This window comes from Terrapene carolina, unplaced genomic scaffold (assembly GCF_002925995.2).
Source record: "Terrapene carolina triunguis isolate 2854851 unplaced genomic scaffold, T_m_triunguis-2.0 Scaffold229, whole genome shotgun sequence".
In the NCBI taxonomy this organism is placed as follows: Eukaryota; Metazoa; Chordata; order Testudines; family Emydidae; genus Terrapene; species Terrapene triunguis.
Genome location: NW_020664580.1, coordinates 703,368 through 729,414, shown reverse-complemented (window position 1 = coordinate 729,414; position 26,047 = coordinate 703,368). Strand labels below are relative to the sequence as shown.

General features: G+C 42.7%; 1 protein-coding gene across 2 annotated transcripts in view; it reads left to right on the top strand.

The window, feature by feature from the left end:
- Window positions 1–26,047, top strand: part of TPPP (tubulin polymerization promoting protein) — a 118,092-nt gene that overhangs the window by 74,436 nt on the left and 17,609 nt on the right. For both annotated transcript variants that reach the window (XM_024218567.2, XM_024218570.2), the window contains one exon: window positions 21,576–21,729. In XM_024218567.2, the coding sequence (XP_024074335.2) occupies window positions 21,576–21,729 (154 nt within the window). The remainder of the gene's footprint in view (window positions 1–21,575; window positions 21,730–26,047) is intronic.

Genomic DNA, 26,047 nt, shown 5'->3' with positions numbered 1-26,047 from the left:
CGCCAAACAGCTGTTTGGTGGTGCTTAGGACTTTCCAGGAGGGAATGGGGAGGAGCGGGGATGCAGCGCGCTCAGGGGAGGAGGCGGAGAAGAGGCGGGTCTGGGGCAGGGATTTGGGGAAGGGGTTGGAATAGGGGCAGGGAGGGGGCAGAGTTGGAGCGGGGACTTTGGGGAAGGGGTTGGAATGGGGCAGGGAAGGTGTGGGAAGAGGTGGGGCAGGGGCGGGGCCTCATGAAAGGGGAGGGGCCTCATGAAAGGGGTGGAGAGGGGGTGGGGGCAAAGGCGGGGGCTTTTGTATCTTTGTATGACAAGGTGTCAGTGATGCAGCCCTTGGGCCAATGTCCTCATATGGCCCTCGTGGTGATTTGAGTTTGAGATCCCTACGCTAAACATTTGTGTGCCACTTCATGCTTCGGCCACCATTCCAGAGGACATGCTTCCATGCTGATGACACTCATTAAAAAAATAATGCGTTAATTAATAATTTGTGACTGAACTCCTTGGGAGAGAATTGTATGTCTCCTGCTCTGTTTTACCCATATTCTGGTATATATTTCATGTTATAGCTGTCTCGGATGACGACCCACCACATGTTGTTCGTTTTAAGAACACTTTCACTGCAGATATGACAAAATGCAAAGAAGGTACTAATCGGAGATTTCTAAAGATAGCTACTGCACTCGACCCAAGGTTTAAGAATCTGAAGTGCCTTCCAAAATATGAGAGGGATGAGGTGTGGAGCATGCTTTCAAAAGCCTTAAAAGGGCAACACTCTGATGTGGAAACTACGAAACCCGAACCAGCAAAAAAGAAAATCAACCTTCTGCTGGTGGCACTTGAATCAGATGATGAAAATGAACATGCGTCGGTCCGCACTGCTTTGGATCATTATTGAGCAGAACCCGTCATCAGCATGGATGCATTTCCTTTGGACTGATCAACAATAATTTTGGCATTTTCAAAATTTTGTCATGAAAAATCTCTACCGTATTCCAACCAGGTGTAATCGCTGGTCTGCCATGTATATGTGAAGTCTTTATGGACTAGAGTATATGAAATGGGTCTCTTTCATATTAGTACCTACATGAGTTTATATAATCCTGTAGGTAAAAATGTTCTACTTACAGCATTTGTATATACAATACATACATTTTTGTTCCACACAGGCAATTTAGACAGAGTGAAATTAACAGCATTTCTACTGTAATTTTGTTTGCCATCTGTGCTTGTCCTGGCTCTTCCCAACAGAGCTCACTTGCTGGCAGTGCGCCAAGCATGACTTTTAATTTCTCTTTCAGTTTTGTTGGTACGTTCAGAACTACCTATTGTAAGGACTCTGGAGGTTGTTTGCAGGGTAATTAATCTGTTAAAGGAGCTTAACTTTAAGAGTTGGGGGACTGGAGCTCAGATGCGCCTCTGGCTTGTATTCTGTTCTTACATAATCATGTCTCTATTTTTCAAGGAGATCACATTGTTAACTGAGGAGAACTAAAAAAAAAATCAGTAAAATGTGACTAATAATAAGCCTGAGACAAACTGTTCCTCTTATGCCTAAGCTTCACCTTTGCAATCCAAAGTAGAGAGGGCCTCCCGCCTTCAGTATTTTTGCACTACACTTTGCTGTGCCTGTTTGCAGTGCACTGGTCATGTCGGAGAGGTGGCCTTCCACTTTAGGGGCTAGCTAGGGTGACTAGATGTCCTAATTTTTATAGGGACAGTCTCGATTTTTGGGTGTTTTTCATATACAGGCTCCTATTACCCCTCCCCCCACCACCCCCGTCCCGACTTTTAACATTTGCTGTCTGGTCACCCTAGGGCCAGCCAGCCCTGTTCTGATCTGACCCTGCTGGGAAGAGGTCAGGTGATCCTTATAAAGGGCTGAGAGAGCTTCAGTGGAAGAGAACTGCAGGAGAGAGGTTGGCTCCTGTGACTGGCCCTGGAGCAGAGAGAAGGGGACAGTGTGAAAGGCCTCTGGGCCCCTGCAGCCTCTGTTCGTTGGGGATGGCTTTGTTTTGTGTGACTTTGGGAATTTTTTGTTTGATTTAATAAATTGCCCCGAAGGAAGGGTCTATGGTTTCCCACCCTCCAGGATTGTCCTGGAGTCTCCAGGAATTAAAGATTAATCTTTAATTAAAGATGTCATGTGATGAAGCCTCCAGGAATTTGTCCAACCAAAGTTGGCAACCCTAGAAGGGTCTGATAGAGATTGGGCATGGCATTAGTCCTTCCTGGGCTGGGGGAGGCTGGTCAGCAGCCTGACATCGCTGTTTGTAATGCTCCTTAGCTGTATCATGTTCTTTGGCTCTTTAAGAGTACCTATAGATCTTGCCTGAGGAGCCATCTGGGAAGTAAATCACTGATGAATCCTGGCCGCAGCTTGCTTGTGAGCTCTCTTTTGACCATGCACCCAACCTGATGCTCCAAGTACAACTCTTTGTAGGAAGCTCTCGAAATGTCCCCAGAGTGACATGGCCTCTGAGCATGGGCATGGACCAGGACCAAGGTTAACCTCCTTCCCTCAGCATGTACAGCAAGCATAATTTCACAGCCCTCTTTGCTTATCCTGTGTGAAAGATACCCTTGGCTTTAACACTCTGACCCCTTCATTCTCTGCCATCAGCTACCCATGCTATCTCCTCTTTACCCCCTCCTCCTGTCTGCTTTCCCCTCTTGTATCACAAACAGAATGTGCTCATGCTCATACGTATAAAACTTTCCTTTGCTGTCTCTTTTCCCAAACCACACACAAACAAAAATAATCAAAGATGGCCATAATCCCACTTAATATTTTGGGAGCATTTTGTTCAGAAGTTTGTTTTCATGCTTGCATGGGATTTTATATGAAAAATATCCATCCCTCTGACATCCTGTGAAATGTTGTGGGTGTAAAATCAGCTGGAACAGAGACACTTGTATAAAACTTCAAAAAAAAAAACCAAAAAAAACCCCTTAGTTTTGTACCACGAAAGGTATTTTATTTCAGGATACAGGTCACTAAATTTTAAAAGGAAATTCAGTATTGGATTAGACCAAGGCACTGTAGTTTTGGCTGCAAGATTTGTTATAAGCAATGAACTCCCAAAAAACAGTCTGTGGGTGTCAATCCATGCTAATTCATTTCTGCGTAAAGTTTTCAAACAATCTTCTACGGAGTATTTTGGGGAAGGGTGGCAGTTATTTTACACGTAACGTTAATCATTGTCCCGATACTTATGCTCTCAAACAAAAAATGGAAAATTAAAGGGAAATCAAATTTACAAATTAAAATGTTCATTAGGGGGCAAAAAAATTGATCTTGGTCAGTGGTTTGAGCATTGGCCTGCTAAACCCAGGGTTGTGAGTTCAGCCCTTGAGGGGGCCACTTAGGGATCTGGGGCAAAATCAGTACTTGGTCCTGCTAGTGAAGGCAGGGGGCTGGTCTCAATGACCTTTCGGGGTCCCTTCCAGTTCTATGAGATAGGTGTGTGTGTGTGTGTGTGTGTATGTGTGTGTGTATGTATGTATATATATATAAATAAAAAAAAACCAAGGGTTCCAGACATTTTTCCCCATGAGACCAAACTTTGCTTTCTTACTCTGTGTTGATCTTGACCAATAAAATATTCAAATTGACCTTGCACTTGTATTTGTCATGATTAGCTTCAATTAAAAATAAATAAATCCCGGCCTTGGTTTTTTTTCATATCACTCATATGTGGAATGGGTTAACACAGGTACAGGCATAAGTACCGGCGTGACCGATTCTAAGGGCTAGTCTACACTAGATGGGCTGCAGCAGTGCAGCTGCACCTGTGGCGTGTATGGTGAAGATGCTCTAAGCTGACGGGAGAGAGCTCTCCTGTCAACTTAATTACTCCAGCTGCGCAAGTGGTGGTAGCTATGTCAGTGGGAGAAGCTCTCCCACCAACACAGCGCTATCTACACTGGTGCTTCGGTCGGTGTAACTTACATTGCTTAGGGATGTGGATTATTCACACCCCTGAGTGATGTAAATTATACCGAAGTAAGTGGTAATGTAGCCAAGCCCTAAGATCCTTCATAGGGATGTAAGGCTCTTCCGTTGAGTATCCTGATGTTAGATGCTTGAACCTTGTATGGCGATGTGGGGCTATTTTTGCCGAGACACTGAAGTTAGATCAAATCTATCCAATGAGCTCCAAGCAAGGAGTTCTATATAGAAGCACTGGGAATGTCTTTCTCAGGCAGAAGGAGCTAGGGATAAAGATATGTTCTTTAGGGAAAATGCTAGGAAGATCCAGATTTAGGGAGAAAGCATAGGGTGATGTCTGGGGGGAAGGGGGAAATGTTGTCTTTGCTTGTGTTACCATAAAGCTAAACTACAAGAAGGAGGTAAATGTGTGATATATACAGTGTGTGTATAATCTGTGTGAAGCAGGATAGGAATCCCACCTGCTCACAGTGCAAAGCAGAATTTCATTACAGGTCTCTCGAATGGGAAGGGAGGTTAAAGGGAGGGAGGGCAGTTAAAGACGTATGGACATTACACCAACAGTCTTGTGAATCCAGAGCAGGCTGATTAGCTAGTGTCTGTTGTTTCCCATTCATTTGTGCGTGCTCTAACCCAATGCTTTTTTCCAACCATTTGAAAGCTTGAGGCACTCTTTGGGAAAATGAAGCTCTTCCTTCCCAGTTACTTCACTGAGCTGTATACCTCTTCAGCGGGCTTCAGCGAGTCCTGGGATGAATGCATGCTGCCCTTTGAGAAACACTGCTAGAACCCCAGGATTGTAGCAGTCGAAGCCATAGGCACTGGCTTCATTTCCCCTTTGGTGCTTGACCCCCAAGCCCCACCCCCACTCCACCCCTTCCCCAAGGCCCCACCCCGCTTCTTCCTGCCCCCTCTCTGCTCCTGCCCTGCCTCTTCCAGCCCTGTTCCGCCCCCTCCCTCCAGTGTGCCCCACCCTTGCTCCGACCCTTCCCCCCAGCACCTTCTGCATGCCGCTGAACAGCTGATCTTGGCGGGTGGGAGGCACTGCGGGGGAGGGAGAGGAACTGATTGTGCTGAGCACCCACTATTTTTTTTTTTTTCCAATCGGTGCTCCAGCCCTGGAGCTGAAACCTTGCTGAAGCTAGTGGTTGTAATAGCTGTCCTTCATTCAGGATAAATGTAAAAAGCCGTTAGCCATGTTTATGGTAGATATCTGAGACAATAGGAGCCACCACAGAATAGAAGTGAATGAGAGAGAAAAAAGTAGAAATACCACAGAAGCACACACAGAGAGTAGCATGCAAGCCAGCCCTAGAAACAGACAGACAGCGCTTGTAGCATGAGTCTGAGAAAAAGCTGAGCGAGAGCGCCTTTGGGTAGAGTGCTGGCTAGAAAGAGGTTTTGAACTGTGAGCAAAGGCACCATCTCCTGTTGTTTGATTTCTACTGTGTTGAGAAAAACAGGACTTATGTACATTCTTTTAAATAAACAGGATTGAATCAAAGAAATACCTGACTCCATTTCTCTTCCAATGCAAACAACACACAAGACCCCAATTATTAGGTAACCGGGGTAAAACAAGCGTCACTGATTGGGACATGGGCAGTTGTAGCATGTAGGTGCTCAGCGCAGAAGCGCTGCATTAAGGTAGGCAGTGGTACTGATCATTAAAAGCCTGAAGTGCCAACACTGATATTAGTGATTGGGGACAACTGAGTTAGGTCTTTTCCAGCTCTAATTTCCATGTATCCCTAAAATATAGAGGTTGATAAAAAACAGAAGTTATGAAAAACAGCTGATGATCATATTTTTTTGTTCTGAAAATTTTATTTCCTGTTTTGTTTACTTTTAAGCTGTTTTCTGTAGTCTGTTTATTTGATAGTTGACTGTTGCTTGGGGCAAAATGCATTCCTTGTTACTGGAGCACTTGGTTTGGTTATTCAAAGTTATCCTTACTCAGCCTGTGATGGTATTCCAGCTTCCTTTCAGCAGTGTTTGTGTTGAGCATATTTTCACTAGTATGTCGACTGGGCTCCTTTTTAAACAAATATTTTCACACTGTTGTGGAGAGTGAATCAAAATGCACTTATTAACCTGTCTTTATTTTTCCATCATAGGGCCGTGATTTATCCACTCCCATTGAACTGCTCATTAACGCTAGAAGTATTCCTTATTTGTGGCTGCCTACCTTCTTTCCCTACGCATTCAGTGTTGGAATGCATGTACTATTTGATTGGCAGACAAAGTACAGATGTTGGGTCTTTAGTCTGTCATCTGCCCTGGGATTTCAGCTATTCTATTAGGAGTACTGTCTTTTGCCATGATCTGCTTTGTAGCTTTCCAATCACGGAAAGAGCAGTCCAAGCACATGGTAACTGTATTAGTCTCCAAATTAGTTAGCACGACACTTTGAAATGTAAAGTGTTGTATGTCAGAGTTTCAGGGTAGCTGCACCTCTGGTTCCCCTCCATAGTCCCTCAAGGGCACCCACTTAAGATGTCCAGTTTCTAACCATCATCTCTCTTGGGTAGACACCCGCATCTCTCTCTCTTCTGATGGGATTTTAAGGCTGCACAGCTCCCTGCCTTATATTGTGATATCCCCAGCAAGCCAGTCTGTCTAAAGGCCAGCGCCTGTGCTTTGCTTTCTCTCTCCAAGGGCTATGAACAGTGTACTGCCAGCAGTTATGAGTTATCATACAGATCTTACTAAGCAAGCACATTTATTCTTAAGGTAAAAACATTAGACAAAAAAAATCACAAAAACAATACAGATTTAAACCAACACTATCCATACCCAGAACCACCCACTAGTCTTTTGTGGTAGGCCCAAGTCTTTCTAACCCTTCCACCCGGGTGGGGCCTCCCTTGGATAGAAGATCCTGTTCATTTGCTGGTTCAGAAGAAGACTGTCTGTGAGCTCAAGCTCATCATTGTATGCCAAAAGCCCTTTCTTTGTCTTCTAGTCTCTGAAAAACCTAGTATGAATCTCTCCGGGGGCTGGTACCTTTCTAGAGTTGTTTAGTCTCAGTGACTTGCCTTAATCACACCCCTGTGTTCTTAGTTCCTGGGAGGAGCTGACACAACCCTCTCCCCATGGAGCAGAGCACAATCAGACATAAACAATTCATACATTTAATACATTGGCTCCCAAAGACGCCAAGGCTGCAATATCTGTCATACTGTATAAGTGCTAAGTAGTATTATTACAAGAGAAGAGTTTCTTATCACTAATGCATGTAGGAACTAGTCAGAACTTGGCCATTGTGAGGCCCACTGAATAGTAAAATGATTAGCTGTTGAAAGCAGTCTCCACCACTGTCTTTATCTGCATGGGGCACTATGACTTCACCCTTTTGGATTTTCATATTTTTGGTGTGTTTAAAGATGTCTCTGGCAGCTGTCACCATGGTAGGTTGTTGGATCTCTGCAGTTTACTAACGCTGCCCTCTTTTCATGCAGTCGACATGTGTGTTCCAGACATGGTGGAGGCCAATAAGAGCCTAGTTCTTTTTGCTAATAATGGAGGATGGCTGTGCTCGTCTCTGCAGTAGGACACAACAAATGCCTGATTTGCCACCACTCTTCTCAAACCCTGAAGCACTCAGTCTCCTACTTAAGAATCCACTTAGTAGCTCCCATCTCATGGCAAGGTCCTGCTTCCAATCCTCTCTCACTTATCTAACTCTCACAGAGTCTCCTTGACAAGTGAGCCTACCCTACCAAACTCTCTTGTGACTATCAGACCCCCGGCACACACACTGGTCTGAGTACCTGCCCTCCCAGTTGCACCAGCCAGTGATGCCAGCCCTCCTTGCTCTCACCTTCCAGATTTCCCCCTCCTGATGTGCCCCAAAGAACATGCCATTTCCAGGACTCATGCACCAGACACTAGGCAGCATTTTGAGGATTAAAGTGACATATCCCGGACAGCGTTTTTAATGTTTAGTCTTACAACTTCCTTATTGTATGTGTCCCTCTTGTTATTCGCAAGTGTTCTCGCATGCCTCTCACTTTGGTGGAAATTTAGGGGAGAGAGGCCAGAGTGGTGGCAGCCAAAATGTCTCCTCTTCACTTTTTTGAAAATTGGTGCCACATTTTGTTTTTTCTCCCCCCACCTCCCTCCCCAGCCTTTTGGTACTTCCCCAGGTCAACATCTCTCTCCAAATGTAAGTTAGGGTCAAGTACAACAGTGGTGCAGTAGGTTAATTAGCAAATCCCTTTAGCAGCAGATCTGCATGTATATTCCCTAGTCTGCCTTATATTTAGATATTCGAGTTTTCCAAATATTCCTTTTCCTGCTCTTTATCAATAGCTATTATTACATGGTCCCTGCTTCTTAACTTCCTAGGTTTCTTTTCTGTAAACAAATTAATTGTTTCAGCCAGTTTGGAGTCATTGATTTCATTTCGCAACCCCTACCCCAATCATTTATTAACTGACCTATTTTCTGCCTAGGTTTCCTTTTCACCTGATAAGCCCTCCTGATTTCCATTAATCCTTTTCACTGAATGCAGTCTGCATTTTGCACTCCCTTTGTTTTTCCCTGCACGCCTTCACAGGTTGTTGTTTAGTTGCCTTCTTCCCCCTCACCTATCTCTGGTGAACATGTATTTTTAGCCTTTCATTTTAATGAAAATGAGCGTTTAATGTGAACAAAGCACAGGGGAAGGAAACACCAGAAAAGTGAAGCAGAGAAGGGGCTATAGGAGAATCCTCCAAAGAAACATCCGCCTCCTGTTTTCCCAGTTAGCATGAGAAGAGCATAAAGATCCCTACTGCTATTGGTGGGTCCCCAAAATCCATTTGGGTGACCTGCTTCAAATTTTTCCAAACTCTTTCACGTCCGCTCTGAGCCTGCGTGTGACAATTCACAAGCCAAAAGAAGTTTTTAACACTACTAAAAGGGGTTAAAACATATGGATTGGATTGGAATGGGTCTTTCAGCCTTACCATTAGAATGACTCCATTGTGGGAAACTTAACATGTCAGAGGACGCAATACTTTTCCTGGCTTCAAATGGCAAGGACGAAACAATGCCATGATGTTCGGTGCCTTGCTATATGGCATATGTTCTCCTGCCTGTGCTGCTCAGTCACTAACTCCAAAGGGACTTCTGCATTGCTGATTCTATCATTGTGATGTCCCTAAAGAGCCCTTTGCATCTAGGTCTGGAATTCAATAGGTAAAGGAAAAGCTCCTTATTGTATGCGCCAACATCCTTGTTAAAAATACAAATGAGGATCCTCCAATCCCTTTATCATTCTACAGTTCATCCTGATGCCTTTCTTCTCTAGTGCAGTGAGAAAGCTGGTGGAACTGCACAGTGATAAGGAATGCAGCCTTTTTATTTCTCTTCCAGGTCACAGCACCTTATCTCTGACTTGGCAGAGATGCTGGAGCCAGAGAGATCACATGTGTATAAAGAAGCAATAACGGCTTTCTGTACTTTAGGCCAGTTCTTCTGTTTGGCTGCTGTAGGGCAGGCAGTTGCCTGTGAAGAGCTGTACACTCGAGGCTGCCTGTTCATCTTGAGTGACTTATTTTAGCAGAAAATTACTGGTTCTGGCTTTAGGAACCCAAGTCTGCTCCTGGAATCAGTTGCTGCAGGTGCCTTCAGGATGACACCCATTTGTCCCCCCAGTACTGACTACTGACACATCCAGACTCCATAAGCCCCAGTGTCCAGGTGCCCAGCTCCAGGTCTCCACCATGGATAGACTGTGGGCAGAGGCTTTTGGTTGGGGGCGAGCCATTGGTTTTTGTTATCCTTTTGATTTTCTTTATATTACCTTCATTGACTTATTCCTGCCTGCTGATCTATCTGACAGCCTAGTCCGATCTTCCGAGGAGCAATAAAGGGTATTGCCTAATAAGGTCTGAAAGGGTTATATCACTGGAATAGTTTCTTCTTCACTTCTGTCTGTTTTGTTTGTAAGTTCTTGCTTAGGGTGGGTTCTGCTCTGATAGGTTTGAACACAGGAAGTGTACAATATTACCCTCTTCTCATTTGGAAATGTTCATCTTTTATGACTGTGGCCTTTGTACTTTTTTGTGATTTACTTTTTGGTGGAAATACAAAATGCAGCTTCACGGAACGTGTAAATACAGCCAGTCGAGATAAACTGCATTGGCAGAGTACCATTAACTTATCTACACCAAGGATTTAACTATCTCGCAGGAAGAGTATCATTGATTGTAGCAGTCATAGTTGTTGAGTGCACAGGCTGTAAAAGTACTGAACTATTAACCTCAAAAGAGCTGAAAGTGGAATGTGTAAGCTGCACAATGAAAAGAGAAACAAAACAAGGCGGGTAGATGTATAATCTACTTCCTTCTACACAGACAAATTAGCCTTGGACTCCATGCCAGTGCCACTAAAACAAATATCCCTGACAAAAAGAATAAACTTGCCAAACAAATGCTTGCATTATCCACAGATCTATACAACTCTTTTCTTTCAAATCCCATTTTGGTGCCAGTCAGTCCAGAGCACCTGCCACAAAGTACTGGTGCTAATGTATTTTGTGTTTATAGATGACATCAAGGAGAGACACTGGTCTTGGCAGTAGCAGGCTAGAAAATACCTGAAAGAGGTACGATACTGATGAATGAACAGAAGTTAGTGCCTTTAGCACACTCTGAAATACTACCAGAGGGGATTGGTAGTGCTGCTGTAGCTAGGGTTGAAAAAAGTTGCACTTTTAACTCCTGGATTTCATACAGGGATAAAAAGTCAGACTCAGGCTGACAAATGTTTGAGCCGTGCTCAAAAATGAAAAATTTCTGGAAAGTTTGAGCAAAATCCCATCAACTCTTTAGTTTGTTGAGGATGGGAAAGAAAAGCTACTATTCACTTTAAAAAACAAACAAAAAACCCTCAACCAACCAAAAAAACAACCACCGAACCCCCCAAAACTCAAAGCCCACATACATACTGTGACAAAGTTCCTCCTCTATCTTGGTGGGTCCTGCGCTTATTGGCGGATTTTCTTGCCTCAGAGATTCACCATGTGGGTTGGGGAACAGCCCAGAGACCTTCCCCTCTGGAAGAACCCACAGTTCAGGTTAATTGGGAGGTTTGGGGGGAACCCAGGCCCATCCTCTACTCCGGGTTCCAGCCCAGGGCCCTGTGGACTGCAGCTGTCTATAGTGCCTCCTGTAACAGCTGCATGACAGCTACAACTCTCTGGGCTACTTCCCCATGGCCTCGTCCAAACACCTTTCTTATTCTCACCACAGGACCTTCCTCCTGGTGTCTGATAACGCTTGTGCTCCTCAGTCCTCCAGCAGCACACCCTCTCAGCTCCTTGCGCCTCTTGCTCCCAGCTCCTCACACTCCCACCACAAACTGAAGTAAGCTCCTTTTAAAACCCCAGGTGCCCTGATTAGCCTGCCTTAATTGATACTAGCAGCTTCTTCTTAATTGGCTCCAGGTGTCCTAATTAGCCTGCCTGCCTTAACTGGTTCTAGCAGGTTCCTGATTACTCTAGTGTAGCCCCTGCTCTGGTCACTCAGGGAACAGAAAACTACTCATCCAGTGACCAATATATTTGCCCTCTACCAGACTCCTGTACCCCACTGGTCTGGGTCTGTCACAATACCCTCGCCACATTTTTTAGACAAGGCTAAAGCAAGGAGAGCTGAAGTTTGGAATCAAGCTTGAATACTGTCCTCACTGAGGACTTGTGCCTGTGTTAGTTGTAGGAGAAAAAAACAACAGATATTATTGCCTACAAATTATATCTTGAGCGCACGCACTGAAAAACAAATACATAAAATTCCTTATGTCCAGAATTTCATCAGTTGCTGTTAAACTTGCCAGATGCCTTGAATAACTAAATAAAATTACCTCAGTATTTGTTACATTCCTTGGGCTCTCATTACAGTAAATCTAGGGAATACTCCAAATACTGATGTACCTAGGGACGTGCACAAGGGGGGTGGGAAAGAAGGGGCACGGGTCGTCCCCCCCCCCCAAATAATCAGCAGGGGCACAGAACTTCTCCGGACCCAGGGCCACGGGAGGGTCACAGAGCTCCTCTGGCCTCGGGACCAGAGAAGCTCTCTCTCCCCCTGCCACAGCCCAAGGGTCAGAGGAGTTCTGTGCCCACACCACAACCCTGGGACTGAAGGAGCTGTCCACCTCCTCTTTTTTGCTATAATGAACCCCTGGCTATAATGGCCAAATGGCTTGGATCCCCAGGGGTTCGTTATCGTGAGGGTGTACTGGATTTCCGCATAACATCATGTGTTTAAATGCCCCTCCAAAAGCGGTCAAATTTAAATTCCTGCAGATGCCCCCTGAATGTACCTGTATTTATTTATTTATTCAAGGCAACACTGACAAGTTTTAAGTGACTGCAGAACAGACTTGCACACACAACCACAGTGGTGGACTAAATAGGCCTGCATCCAATCCAAACAAAACTCACTCCCCACTTGCAAAAGTGTTTATGGCCTCCCAGCTCTACTAATGCTATCTCCTGGTCCCCAATCCCCATGTCAGACTTTGGTGGTGCTTCCCTCAGAACCACGCTTTGTGGGTTGATGAGCCCCTTCACATCAGGGCCAGATTCATGGATCCTGCCTTTGCATGTACAGTGGATCTCTGTTTAAGTGTGCACTCAGGCCACAAAATGTACAAGCTTTGCTGGCTTTGAGAGAGAAACTTGTGAACTGGGCAATGTAGAAACCTATAGGGTAATGGGAAGTTTCTTTGATTGCTCCCAGGTTTTCTTTTCCCTCTTAAAACTAGGAAATTAAATGCAAAACCTACCATTTATGAAACATTAAATGTGCTAGATGAGGCACTAAAAGTCAGGAAATTTTAAAGCTAAGGTTGCACCGGAAAGTCTTCATGCCGAGGTGAAATGTATCTATCTGCGTAATTTCTCTCATCTATTAAGTTGAACCCTTAATTTGCTGAAATTCGATTCTTTATTACAGGAGTTGAGCAAAGAGTAGAAATAATATGTGAATATTTACAAAAGTTTTTGTGTAAATTTCAACATAGTTGTTCACATCCTGTGATGTGAGATTGCTCAGGCATTACACTAGTGCAGATACTTTCAAAAGTTGAAAGTTAAGCTTGAATAATCACTGAAATAAAATTTGCAATTACAATCTGCCCTCTGCCAGTTCTTGATCTTTTTACACTTGAGTATGGTCAGAGACACTGCACTGATGTCAGGGTTCTGAATTAAGATTTTCACTGGTATAAATTTAGATCCTAAAAAACCAGGTCAAGAATCAAGGCCTAAATTCAGAATCTGCCCTCCTGAGCATGCTATGTAGTTCACCCACTAGAGGAAGAAAAAAATTAATGACTAATTTTGAATAACCAATTTTAAGAATGTATAGTTTGTTCACAAATGGGGATAAAACCCACATTTATCAAATGTATTGTGAATTATGTGCTCAGCTATGCTTGCTGTGCACCAGGGTGATATATTTGAGTGATTCAGCTTGTGTAAGAAGTCGAGCTTAAAATAGAATGGTATGTAAGAATGTATCCTTCCTAAAGATAAAGATTTCCTCATGTCACAAACAAGCGCAGAGAGGTTTTTAAGTTGATGATATTCATGTTCCCTTTCATGACTCTCTTGTTTTCTTAAGTGAACACACCACCTCTACTGTTTCAATATTTTCATAAAAGCCTTGGTGTTTTGCACACCCCATTGTAAAGATTTTCCTGTTGGTTTCATTTTCTAGTCAATTAGTTTTAATTTGCATTTCCTCTGATTTTGTCATTGTATTTATATTGTAATGGGTTGTTTACACTTTCCTTCCAGTGCATTCCTCTTTGTCCTTTCTTTTCAGTGAGTATTTTATCTTCTTCCCCAGACTTCCATTAACCCCTTTGAAGTAAAAAACCAAAGGGAAGAGACCGAATAGTTCAGATCTCTTCTTTGGGATACTTAATTGGAGTCAGCCCATTTGGAGTGGGAAGAGACAGTCCTATGAACTTTTAACACATGGAAGTTAATACATTTGTTTTGTTATTCCCATGGAAACAAGATAGTTATTTTGTAATGAGCTCCTAAAAACAAGTTACAAACATACACAGTGAGTCTGATTCTTTATAACAATTGCTTAATGGAAACTTTCTATTTTTGTACATTAACTCCTTGGCTCTTGTGCACCATATGGATGGAAATGGTTTCAACTGTATTGTGTGAATGGGGCCTCTGAAAAAGCAGGAACCACCCAGAGGCCCTGATTGTCTTGTACATTGTGCAGTACTTACAGCCTCAGAAAACAAACCTTGAAACTTCAGAGCTAAGTCTCAGTAGAAAGACAGTCGGTTCTGCTGGGTCATCCTCTGAAATGTAAATAGAGAGAATCTGCAGGATTGGGGTGACTCACCAGTGATATGCATCGAGTCTTATCCAAGGTTGTTGGGAGATCTGTTGACCACTTGAGTCTGACTGGTTCTGCTTGATTGGTTCACTTTGTATTTCACTGTGTGGAGGGGTGTGTGTGTGTGTCAGGGTTGGATCAGGCAAACCTGGGCTCCTACAATTTCATTTGATTGGGACCTTTATTCGTAAGGTTCAGAATCAAGTGTGCAACTTTCTTCTACTCCCATCTTTCACAAGTATGCCATGGCAGCTGGAAGAGGTTTAATTCCATCGGATGCACCAAAATAAAAAGTGGTTTGTTGTGTGTTGTGGGTGGGAGTGAGAGAAACAGTAGATGGAAGTTTCCTATTAAATAGGTGGCGGGGAGAGGACACCTGGGATGTGTCCAGCCAAAGTTAAGATAAAGGAAGTGATATTCTGATTCCCCAAGGAGCTCAAGTTATTGGGCCACATTCATCCCTGGTATAATCCCATTTACTATAATGATGTTACACCTGGGTTGAATTTAGATTTATACCATCAGAGACCTCACAATAAGCATGAAGTGGCTTGTGCTTAACACCACCAGCACTGGTCCATGAGCAGTAAACCTAGCACTGACATTTAATCTTGTCCATAGGGTGAAGCCCCTAACCCATAAACCAGGAGTTGTCCTTGCAGCTGCAGGGGTGGCTGCATTACTTGATGCTTCTGGATGATAAACAATGCTGCAGTTTAAGGGCTCAGACACAACTCCTACTGAAGTCAATGGGGGTAGAATTAAGCCCTAAATCAGTAAAGAAAATAACTTGTTAAATTTGTTCTTAATCTTACATTTTCTGAGCTAAAAATGAGTGAATTTCATTTTAGATCCCATGTGTATTTTACTTACTGGCATTGCACATAACACCTAAGATTACCACACTTGAAAAAATGAGAGAAAATATTTGGCTTCTTTGGAGTCTTTTTTCCCCCTGCTTTGTGAATTTGACAACAACCTGTATTCTCTTATACTGTCTTAGATTGTCACTCTTTGGGGCAGGGACTGTCCTTTTGTTCTGTGTTTGTACAGCACCTAGCACGGGGAGGCCCTGGTCTATGACTGGGGCTCTTAGGTGCTACCACCTTGCAAATAGTAATAATAGTGAGCTTCACTCTTTCCTCTGTATAGTCACTTGGTCAAATTCACAGAAGCTTGGATTTTCATAGTCTAGGTGCCCAAATCTCACTGGGCATCTAATTCCATTATTTCCCTTTGAAAATACCACCCAGAGTTTTTTGTGTTAATGAAGCTATTAGATATAACTGAATAATATTGGGAGTGGTTGTGGGGTGGTGGAGGGTTTCACGCTAGACGCTACAGCTGAACAGACTTTCTGCCAACTTAAAAAAAAGGGGGGGGGCACAACGGCTTTGGGACTGAGAAGAAAGCATAATTAATTCAGCCCAGAAGTTAATTTGGTGAGGAGCTCCCTAGAAGCCAGTTGTACTGCCAGTATTGCATAGACAAAGTGGGTGAGGCAATATCTTTTATTGGACCAACTTCTGTTGGTGAGAGACACAAGCTTTTGAGCTATATAGAGCTCTTCCTTAGGTCTGTGTACCTCAAAAGCTTGTCTCTCTCACCAACAGAAGTTGGTCCAATAAAATATATTACCTCCCACACCTTGTCTTTTCAATATCCTGGGAATGACACAGCTACAACACTATATACCATATAGCATAGCTCATATTGCCAATCATGCGTTAATTTCTTCACTGTTTATATGGAATAGATCTCTCCAGGGCCGGCTCCAGGCACCAGCTAAAGAAGCAGGTGCTTGGGGCGGCCAATAGGAAGGGGCGGCACTTCGGGCGCTGTTGGGGCGGCATGTCCGGGGTCTTCGGCGGCAATTCGGCGGCGGGTCCCTCAGTCGCTCTGGGAGCGAAGGACCTACCGCCGAATTGCTGCCGAAGAGTGGAGCGGCGCGATCGCGCTGCCGCGGCTTTTTTTTTTTTTTTGCCGCTTGGGGCGGCAGAAAACCTGGAGCCGGCCCTGGATCTCTCTAAATTAAACTGTTTCATTTTTTCAGGCATCTGTTTGTGGTGGCTCCAGCATGCACTTTTGTGGTGGGGAATTAGAATATATGTTGTGGTTATGTCTTAGGTATTTCTTGTCTTATAATGTGAGAGTGAACACTGCAGACTTTTTGAGATAGGGTTGTCCATTTTGTTGATTGGAAGGAGTCAGATCTGCATACCCCTTTCCCCACTATTCCCCATTTAACCAAACAAAAAAGGTAAATCAGTGTCACTCTCTTATCAACTAAGTGCAGCTGTGAAAAAAATGTAATTGATAAAAGTTCTTTTCATGCCAGAATAAAATTTGTTTGGCAGAAAGTCAACATTATTAATTCCCATGGATTATACTGACTATATGCAGTCATTTCAACTGGGATTGTGATTCTGTCAGACCTCATGAGCTAAGCAGTATTGGATGGGAGACCTCCAGGTATAACTCACATCTAAAAAGTAGTGTTGGAAATTCTCTCAGCAGCCCCTTTTGCTGTGAGTCAGTGCTGAACCTGTGCCTCGGTGTGGCATTATGATGGGCCACTGCATTGCTGTAGGTGCTGCATTTTTGGATGAGACACAAGACAAGGTGCTGACCTATTGTGCTCATTAAAGATCCCTTGGCATTTCTGATAAGAATAGGGATGTTAATCCCATTAACGAGCTTCCTGGCCAGATTCCAGGTGGATAATTACAGTACAGTCTGCCTGCCTCATTCCCCTGCAGTCTTAGTTAGAGATCATATTCTTCTTCACTTCCTGTCTTTTAAAAAACATGCTACCTAGTGTTACTGTGTTCTGTTAGCACGTGAGTAGTCACAAACAGCTACTGTGTTCTGTCGCAAAGATGGAGGCATTTCAGTACTGGCTGAAGTCATTTTGTGTGTGTGTGTGTGTGTGTGTGTGTGTGTGTGTGTGTACATACAGCAGAACTTAGACAATATTAAGTGCTTTGGGGTTCTCTTGAGATGAAAGGCTCCCTATATAAAGCATATGTAAAATATTATTGCATAAACATATTCACTTTTCGGAAACAATTTATTCCTCTTTGCTGTAAAAACCCCAAGAGTTTTATATGTAGTCACTAGATAACACCATCTTTACAGTATTTATTCTTTCGGCCTCTCTTTGCTCTTTTCTCTTCTTTCCCTCCCCACCTCCCTTTTGGAACCACAAGCACAAATCCTGTCATAGATACTCATCTTCAATGACTACCAGAGGAAGCGACCCTTGACTATGACAGGATAAGTGAATCGTGTTTGACAGTTCTTACATGCTTCTGCCAACTACCAACCTCTGTTCCTTCAAACGCAAAAACATGTTAATGAGCATACAGACATGTCAAGTGAAAAGCCAACGGTGTGTGCAGGGAGAGTCTGGCCCAGGTCCACAAAAGGGCATTAGGTGCCGAAGTCCAATATTTAGGTGCCATCAAGATCAATCCCCTGCTCAGCTGCCGCCTTACCATGGAGGCGCCTAAAATCCATCAGTGCCTAAATACCATTAAAGTCCCCTAGCCACCTAAGTTTCTGCGTGTTGGCATGTGCACAACACGAAGTCTAGGTGCCTGGACACCTATCTCATGCCTCAGCTCCAGCATGATCCTCACACCATATTAATGTAGGCATTGCCCCAAGTTTCCCACCTCTCAGATGATTGCCCCAACCACTGGACTATAGAGTCATTCTCTCTCTTTGTCTGGCCCAGTGACTATTTAATTATATATGCACAGATGAACAGCTTCAACAGCAGCACTTGAGGGAGCCCCACATGGGAACATTCCCTAGCATGGTGGGTAAGTCACTCATCTGAGATGTGGCCATTCCCTATTCATATCCGCTCTCATCAGGCAGAGGGGGGAATCGGACCCATATCCCAGGTGAGTTCCCTAATCACTGGGCTAAAGGTTATAAGGGGGAAGTCATCGTCCTCCCTCGGCTGATCTGTGTAGATTTAGGTGTCTACTGCTGCCATCTTACAAGAAACTGCTTTGGTGCCTGACCCCAGGAGAGGGATCCCAGCCCTGGATTGTGAGTGGATATAGGTGCCTAACTACCTGGGGGAGGGGGGGCTTAGAACACATCTGCTCCTCGGCATCTGCTATTGGCGAGCTCAGGCAGCTCCCCACCTAGCGTGCTGGCTTTTATGGATCTCATTCTCCCTCTCCCCGTGCATTGTATAGGGAGTCTGGGAGCCTAACTTGAGGTTTGTGGATTCCACTAGGTGGCTGTGCAATCTAAACGTTAGGTGTTGTAAACTTTGTGGGCTTTGGGCCTCAGTTCATAGAAAGCTTTTCTTCATGCCTGAGGATTTCAGATTTATTTTGTATCAAATAGTACTAGAGTACACAAAAGTGAAATGAGAATTGTTGGACTTTGCTGTTTTAGGTCACTTCCAGTGCCCTAAATCTTAGATTCTCACCATTTGTTTTGTTGCAGGGTGGGGGTGGGTGAGAATACATTAACAAACTGCCTTCCTTTAATTCAAACCAAAATCTAGCTTCAATTTCTTTATCATCCCTTCTGATGAGAGACAATTGGAGTGCATGTTTACAAATCTGCTTAAGAATTGTCCTCATTCTACTATGCCTGCTTGTGTCAGGCACGTTCCATAACAGGATAGTTGCACAGAAAATGACATTAGCAGTTGAATCTGATATGTTTGCCAACATCTTTTTGAGGTCCTGCATTATTGTTTATGATGATAATGACATCTAGTCATTAAAGTCAAATTAGATTTCTGAGTGCAGTTTGTCTAGCCTGATTTTTCTGTTGCCAGCACACACTTTCCCTGTCCTCACCATCCATCACCTACACCTGTATAAACAGTTGTCATCACTGAAAGGACTTGTCTGGTTTTTTGCTAATTTTGTCAAGACGCTTCTTTAAATTGGCACAAAAAGAAACACTTGGGCTGCAAACTGGACTGATGTTGCCCAGCAACACAGATCTCTGCATTAAACAGTTTTTGACTTTGAGAGTTTCCTAACTTTGTAAGTACTGGAATGGATCCCTCTATATTGGAGATGCTGCTTTTTGGGATTGCATTAACAATACTATCAGCTTTTCTGGAAAGGTTTTATACTTAGGCCTGGTATACACCTAAACTTAGATCAACTTAGCTGCATTGTTCAGGGTTAAATTGATGGAAGAATTCTTCTGTTGACTTAGTTACTGCCTCTTGGGGAAGTGGATTACCTACATCGACGGAACAACCTCTTCTCTTGATGTAGGAAGGATCTGTACTACAGTGCTACTGCAGCACAGAAGCAGTGCTGTAGCTGGGCTGCTGTAGCGTAGACATACCCTTAGTACGTTAAATTTTAGCCTGGGATATGTCTATATGTCTCAAAGGCAAGAAGTGTAAATTTTGGTCTAAATGTTTGGGGAAACTAAATTAGGCAAGTGGAAAGATATATATTTATATCCACTTTAAGAGGTGTAGTTTTTGTTGTTAGCAAAATTCAAAACAACCTCCATACAAATTAAGCTATGGCAAGTAATTTCCCCTTGCTATGGTCTAATAATTTCATTTTAAAATTAAATTAGTCTGATTTAAAAATCAGAACGTGCTTGCTATTGGAAAGTGATCTGTGAACTGAAGTTATGCTCTCTGTCTGAAATGCACTTTTATTTAAACTGCCAAAAGGCAGATTTACATAAATGCCCTTTTGACTAAACACATCTTCACAGTGATTATTCAGACATTCTTGTTAGGAGCTTTCAGAGCTCTTCTAAATGGGTCACTATGGTCTGTCAGGTGTATAATGTATGAAAGTGTCTAAATATATACTGACTTCTTCTTAAAAGGTATTTTCAGAAGCAATAATTTATCAAAGTCTACCCATAGGCACCTCTACAGCACACTTTTCCACTCTAGCAAATAAAAACAACCAAGCAAGTCACCAGCCTGGAAATGTGGTGCACTTTTCATTTTCACTTTTAATCATTTATCAAGACAACACGAAGAATTAATGATAGAGTTTCAGCTTCAACTATGAATTTCTGTGCTTTTCATGAATATCAAGCCCTCAAATAACCTTTTCCATAAATTCTTATTTGTGAATATTGTCTCATAAATGGGACACCAGAGAGAAGTGAAGTCCTATTTTAAAATAAGTTTATTATTTAACTTGTTTAATAGGATATGATATCAGACATGTATGCTGCTTTTTGAGGATGAGGAGTTAAAAGTGACATGTTTTCTTTATCATTTGTTTAAGCTTGATTTGCACAATGCTCATATCACAAAATACATGTTGTGTGATAGGGTAGGTCCTAATCATCATTTCAAAGAGGAGACCTATGCAATATCATCTAAAGTCACCTTTTGCGTTCAACACTAAGGCTATGTCTATATTCAAACCACTGCACACTCACTCAGTACAATGATGGGAGGGGTTGTCCCATCACGGTATTTAATCTACCTCCCTGAGAGGCAGTAGCTAGGTTGATGGAAGGAAGAATTCTCTGTTGACCTAGTGCTGTCTACAGCAGGGGTTAGGTCGTCTTAACTACATTGCTCAGGGGCATGGATTTTTCACACCCCTGAGTGATGTAGCTTGGGTCCACCTAACTTTTTAGTGTAGATCTGGCCTAAACTGCTGTCACTCATTTCATTTATGCAAACTGAGTTTACAAATAATTACCCAAATTAGATTACATCTTCAGCTACGTCTACACTACAACCACTACCACAGCACAGGAATGGAAGTGGTTTTTTTTTTTCTCACTGTAGTAAATTCACCCCTTGAGAGGCAGGAGCTAGGCTGACAGAAGAATTCTTCCATCAACCTAGGGTTGTCTATACCCAGTCTTAGGTCAGCTTAAATATGTCTCTCAGGGGTATGTGAGATTTTTTTTTTCACACCCCCTGAGAAACGTAGTTAGGTTGAGCTAAGTTTTAGTTGTAGTTTTAGGCCTTGGTTTAGACTGGTCCAAGCATTCCGAGAGAAGTATGAGCAGTAGTCCAATTCCTTTAGGTTCTCCTTAATTCTGAAGCCTAGCCAAGCGAGGTTCATTACTGTTACAGTGACATTCAAGAAAGCAAGATGAAGCTGTCCTGGGGAGGCGCTGCACTGAAAGTCTTAATGGGATGAAGGGCAATTCCTTTTATGTAGTATTTGTATGTTGGCTGTTCTTCACTATTGCAGACTGCATCTGTTATCCTTCTCTTGGAGGACTGTGTATCCTTTTTGTAATTTCTTCTGATTTTTGTGTGTGTGTTTTGCCAGGGGAAAATCTTCTAGGACGATTACTTTTGATCAATTTAAGGACGCTCTTCAAGAACTCTCCAAGAAACGATTTAAAGACAAGAGCAATGAGGAAGCAGTTCAAGAAATACATAAACTAATCGAAGGAAAAGCCCCGATCATATCTGGAGTAACGGTACAGTAGTACTTGAGTAGTGACATACAATAAATTTCACTCTCCTTTCCAAAGCTGTTTCCTTTTAGGAGCCTAAACACTGACTCAGAGACTTTATTTAAGGTAAAAAAGGACCATCGTGATCATCTATCCCAGTGGTGGGCAACCTGCGGCCCGCTGGCCACACATGTCCCGTCAGGGTAATCCACTGGTGGGCTGCCAGACAGTTTGTTTACATTTGCATGGCTGTCCGCAGCTCCCAGTGGCTGCAGTTCGCCATTCCTGGCCAAGGGGAGCTGCGGGCGGCCGTGCAAATGTAAACAAACTGTCTGGTGGCCCGCCAGCAGATTACCCTGACGGGCCGCAGGTTGCCCACTACTGATCTAGCCTGACCACAGAATCTTTTATTGCAGGCCACAGAATCTTACCCACCCACTTCTCAAATAGACCCCCAACCTCTGGCTGATTTACTGGAGTCCTCAAATCCTAGTTTAAAGACTTCAAGTTACAGAGAATCTATCATTTACTTTAGTTTAAACCAGCAAGTGACCCATGCCCCATGCTGCAGATGAAGGTGAAAAAAAACCAGGGTCACTCTGACCTGGGAAATTCCTTCCCGACCCCAAATATGGGAATCAGTTAGATCCTGAGCATGTGGGCAAGACCCACCAGCCAGACACCTGGGAAAGAATTCTCTGAAGTAACTCAGAGCCCTCCCCATCTAGTGTCCCATCACTGGTCATTGTAGATATTTGCTGCTGAAATGTTTGTGCTGAAATAAATGGCAACAAAGCTCATGAAATATCTCAGTATCACATTATTACACAGGATACTACATAGTCCTGCTATGCTGCTCAGTACCACCCAATAAGAAAAGAGAGTCAAAATAATTAAGAGAGCTCTAGCATGTGATCTGAGCAGAGTAATATTCGTTATAAGTTGTGCTGCAAGAAAAATGGGAGTTAAAGACAAAACTTGTTAAACAACTTTAAAAGGTTTTGATTAAATTCACAAAACCAAAAGAAAGCAAGGACTTAAGTCTTAGAATAAACCTAGCGCACGATATGGGACATAGGAATGTTAAGGGCAGAATTCTCAGTTTTGTATGGTCTGTTCTTAATTCTATTTCCTCCCCCCCTCAAGACTGTGAGACCCATAACGTTGTTCAGTGTTTTTAATATTGGTAGAGATACTGTTAGATAGTTTAGTCCCAATAGATAGGTTTTATGTAACAAAATCAAGTTTTACAAAGCCTAGTGTTGCTAGATTTGTTTATTTTTAATGTCAAGTTTCGTTGCTTTCCTCCTCTCCACCCCATTTCCCTACTGTTGTCACCCAAACAATGTAACATCTGTCCCAGTTACATGGGCTCATTTATTTTCACTGTCAAAACTGAGTGAAATGCAAAATGAAATAGCATACATGATAAAAAGTAACATAGGACCAGTTTCTGGAAGAGTTTTAAAAACATGCCTAAATTTAAGTATCTGAGTACTCCCGCTGAAGCTAAGTCAATGGGACAATTCACTTGCTTAAAGTTAGGCATGTGTTCAACTATCTTACTGAAACTGAGCCTAGGTCTTTTAATTAAAACTTTAATTTTAAACAGTTTTTCCAAGGAGAGGTTCTGGGACAAATGCCAATACACAGTGAGAGTTTCTGGAGAAGAGAGACTGATTCAGAGAGAGCAATCTTCATAATCCTTGTAGTACTTACCAGGTTTTTACAGGATCTTTGAAATATGTGATAACTATAATGATGCTGCAGTTCTAAGGTTCAATTAATTAAGGGCCAAATCTTGTTTCCGTTTGAAATCAGTAGTAACTTTGCAATTGACTGAAATGGGATAAATGTTTCACCCTTTATCGTATTTGACATCTGCCAAAATTATGTTACATTTCAGCCTCGCTGGAGCGCTTAACCTTGTGAACTATATTAACTAACTCACTACTTACTTTGATTTGTACACATTCTATAAAGCTTACTCCAGGCCCCTTCTAATCTTTGGTGTTGTCAGTAATTAGGTGCTTAAATGAGCAATGGCTAACAATGCACACATACCTGCTTCCTACATGTGTTGAGGGGCATTGAGTGGTTTGCAGATGCACAGTGTAGCACTGTGTAAGTGCTTAGTATTCTCACTGAGATATGCCAACACAGTAGTGTTTTGGTCTTTTTTTAAACCATTTAATTTATTTTTCACTCTAAACCAATGAAGCTTCAAGAAACCAAGCTGTTTGGATGAGATGAACAGATGCCACCACTGGTTTTTTGGACATCTCTTTATGATTTTTTCTGTGGTAGGTAGGCAGAATGACTCTCCCCTGCACTGCTCCCTCTTGTATCAGCAAGCTATAGCATAGATAACATGAGGGGAAAGGGGGTAGGGGAGAGAATGGAATTTGGGGAGTGGGGTGGAAGAAAATCAAACCTGGGGAAATGAGGGCCGATTGGAATTAGTTTTTATTCCTTATGCAGGACTTCTAAATTGATACATTTAACAGCTATGATCTCATAAGTGAAACTCAGATGGGATCCTGTGGTTCTTAAAATATGCTGTGAGGTGCTCTCCATCATTGCTTTGGGGAGGGTTCTGATTGAGGTGGAACCCAGTTTTATTCTGTTCCCCTGAATGTTGGAGGAGGGGTTATAGCATACCTGTTGTTCTTGGTGACCACGAGGCATTAACAGATTCAACAACCTATAATATCGTGTAAACCGGAGTTGGAAGCTTTCCACAGTAGTCTGTCTACTAATCCAGTAACTCCAGATACTTTCCTCAATTATCAGGTTTCCAGAATAAAAGCTTATTCTGAGAGTTAGTAGCCAGAATGACATTTAATTGAGATACAAAGTTGTTTGCAATGGCACCCAGAAAGGATTTGATCCTACCAGCTCTTCATGCCAGTCTAGTTTAATGTTGAGATTTACCACCGTGCAGAGAAGAGCAATACATTTTAAGACGTTAGTGGAGAGGCCAGTGAAATGTTTTCCAAGGGTTATTTTTTTGTTTTCGTTTTCTGATGCTTTTGACTGTTCATGTTTTAACTGATTTTGTGTGTGCATATCAGGGCTGTGCATTAAGTTCTGCTGAAGACAGAATTAATCTGTATTTCTTGGGTGTGTATTTGATGGTCTTTTTAGGCTTCAGGGGGCCATTTTTGGGGCCCAAATAATATTTTAGGCATATCCCACTATTTCAGTTGCTGGATGATGTAAATATTATGAAGTGGGACTCAGATGTTGGTAGACTTCAGTGGAAGATCAAGGGCTTTTGATGGCTTACCTTGGGTTGAGTTTTGGCTGAGATTTTTTTATAGTGGAGCACATCTATTTTAAAGGACTGCCCATTCTTGCTTAGGGAGATCTCTGCTTCAGCAGTGAGATCTACTAGTCCTTACTTTTGAGATTGGAAGGTGCTGGGCACAGGAACTTTTGCTATAAGGGATTCATTTTTTTTTCTTCAGAATGTTTTTAGAATGACAAAATTATCTGTTGATTGATATGACTGGAAAGACAACAGTTGGCAGCCAGATACGAAGATGAGTGGAAATGTTGATCTGTATTCTAAAATGTGAGCTGCATCAGCATTCCTGCAAAACATTATCAAATGGTTATGCATTGCAAACAGATGTGTTGGAACATTGATTTTTGTAAAGGGGTTTTCCCTCATGTTGGCAGAAGCATGGAAACCGAAATTGCAACTGATGGCTCAGATGTTGGGGAGAGTGAAGATAACTGAGTGAAGGGAAGAGAGGTAATTCTTGGGAGTCCAGAGAATCCCATAAATTAATTCCATTCCAATTTTGGTGGTGAAAGAGGTAAGCGGTATTTTGGGAAAGTGCCTGTGACAAATCAAGATGACCCAGACTTTGTCATGGGTCTTTTGTGTCTCTCAGCACTTTATCTACCCATTCTACACCAAGCAGCTCTTGATATTTCAGAAAATGCCTTGGGCAGCTTAATTTGGCAATCCAGAATGGATTCTTTGTAGAAGGGCTAGAAGTTTAACTCTGCTCTGCAGGAAAATGCTGGATTCAATAACTTAATTAATCTTTTTTTAAAAGTGGAGCTCTGTTCAGCTTTGTGCCATTCCAAGTTGGGGTAATTACATGTGCAAATGGGTATTACCAGATATAGCCCGGATATATAGGTATGTGCATGCACACGCTTTTTTTGTGATTGAAAATATTCATTAGGGGATGGATCATAAAATGGTGTCTTGACAACAGAAGGTCAGTTGTATGTGAAGTATTGTCTTGAGAATAATTTAGTTAGGTTTTTTTATTTATACGGTGCCTCTAAGTGTGGCTAATTACCATACAATTCAAGCAGCTGG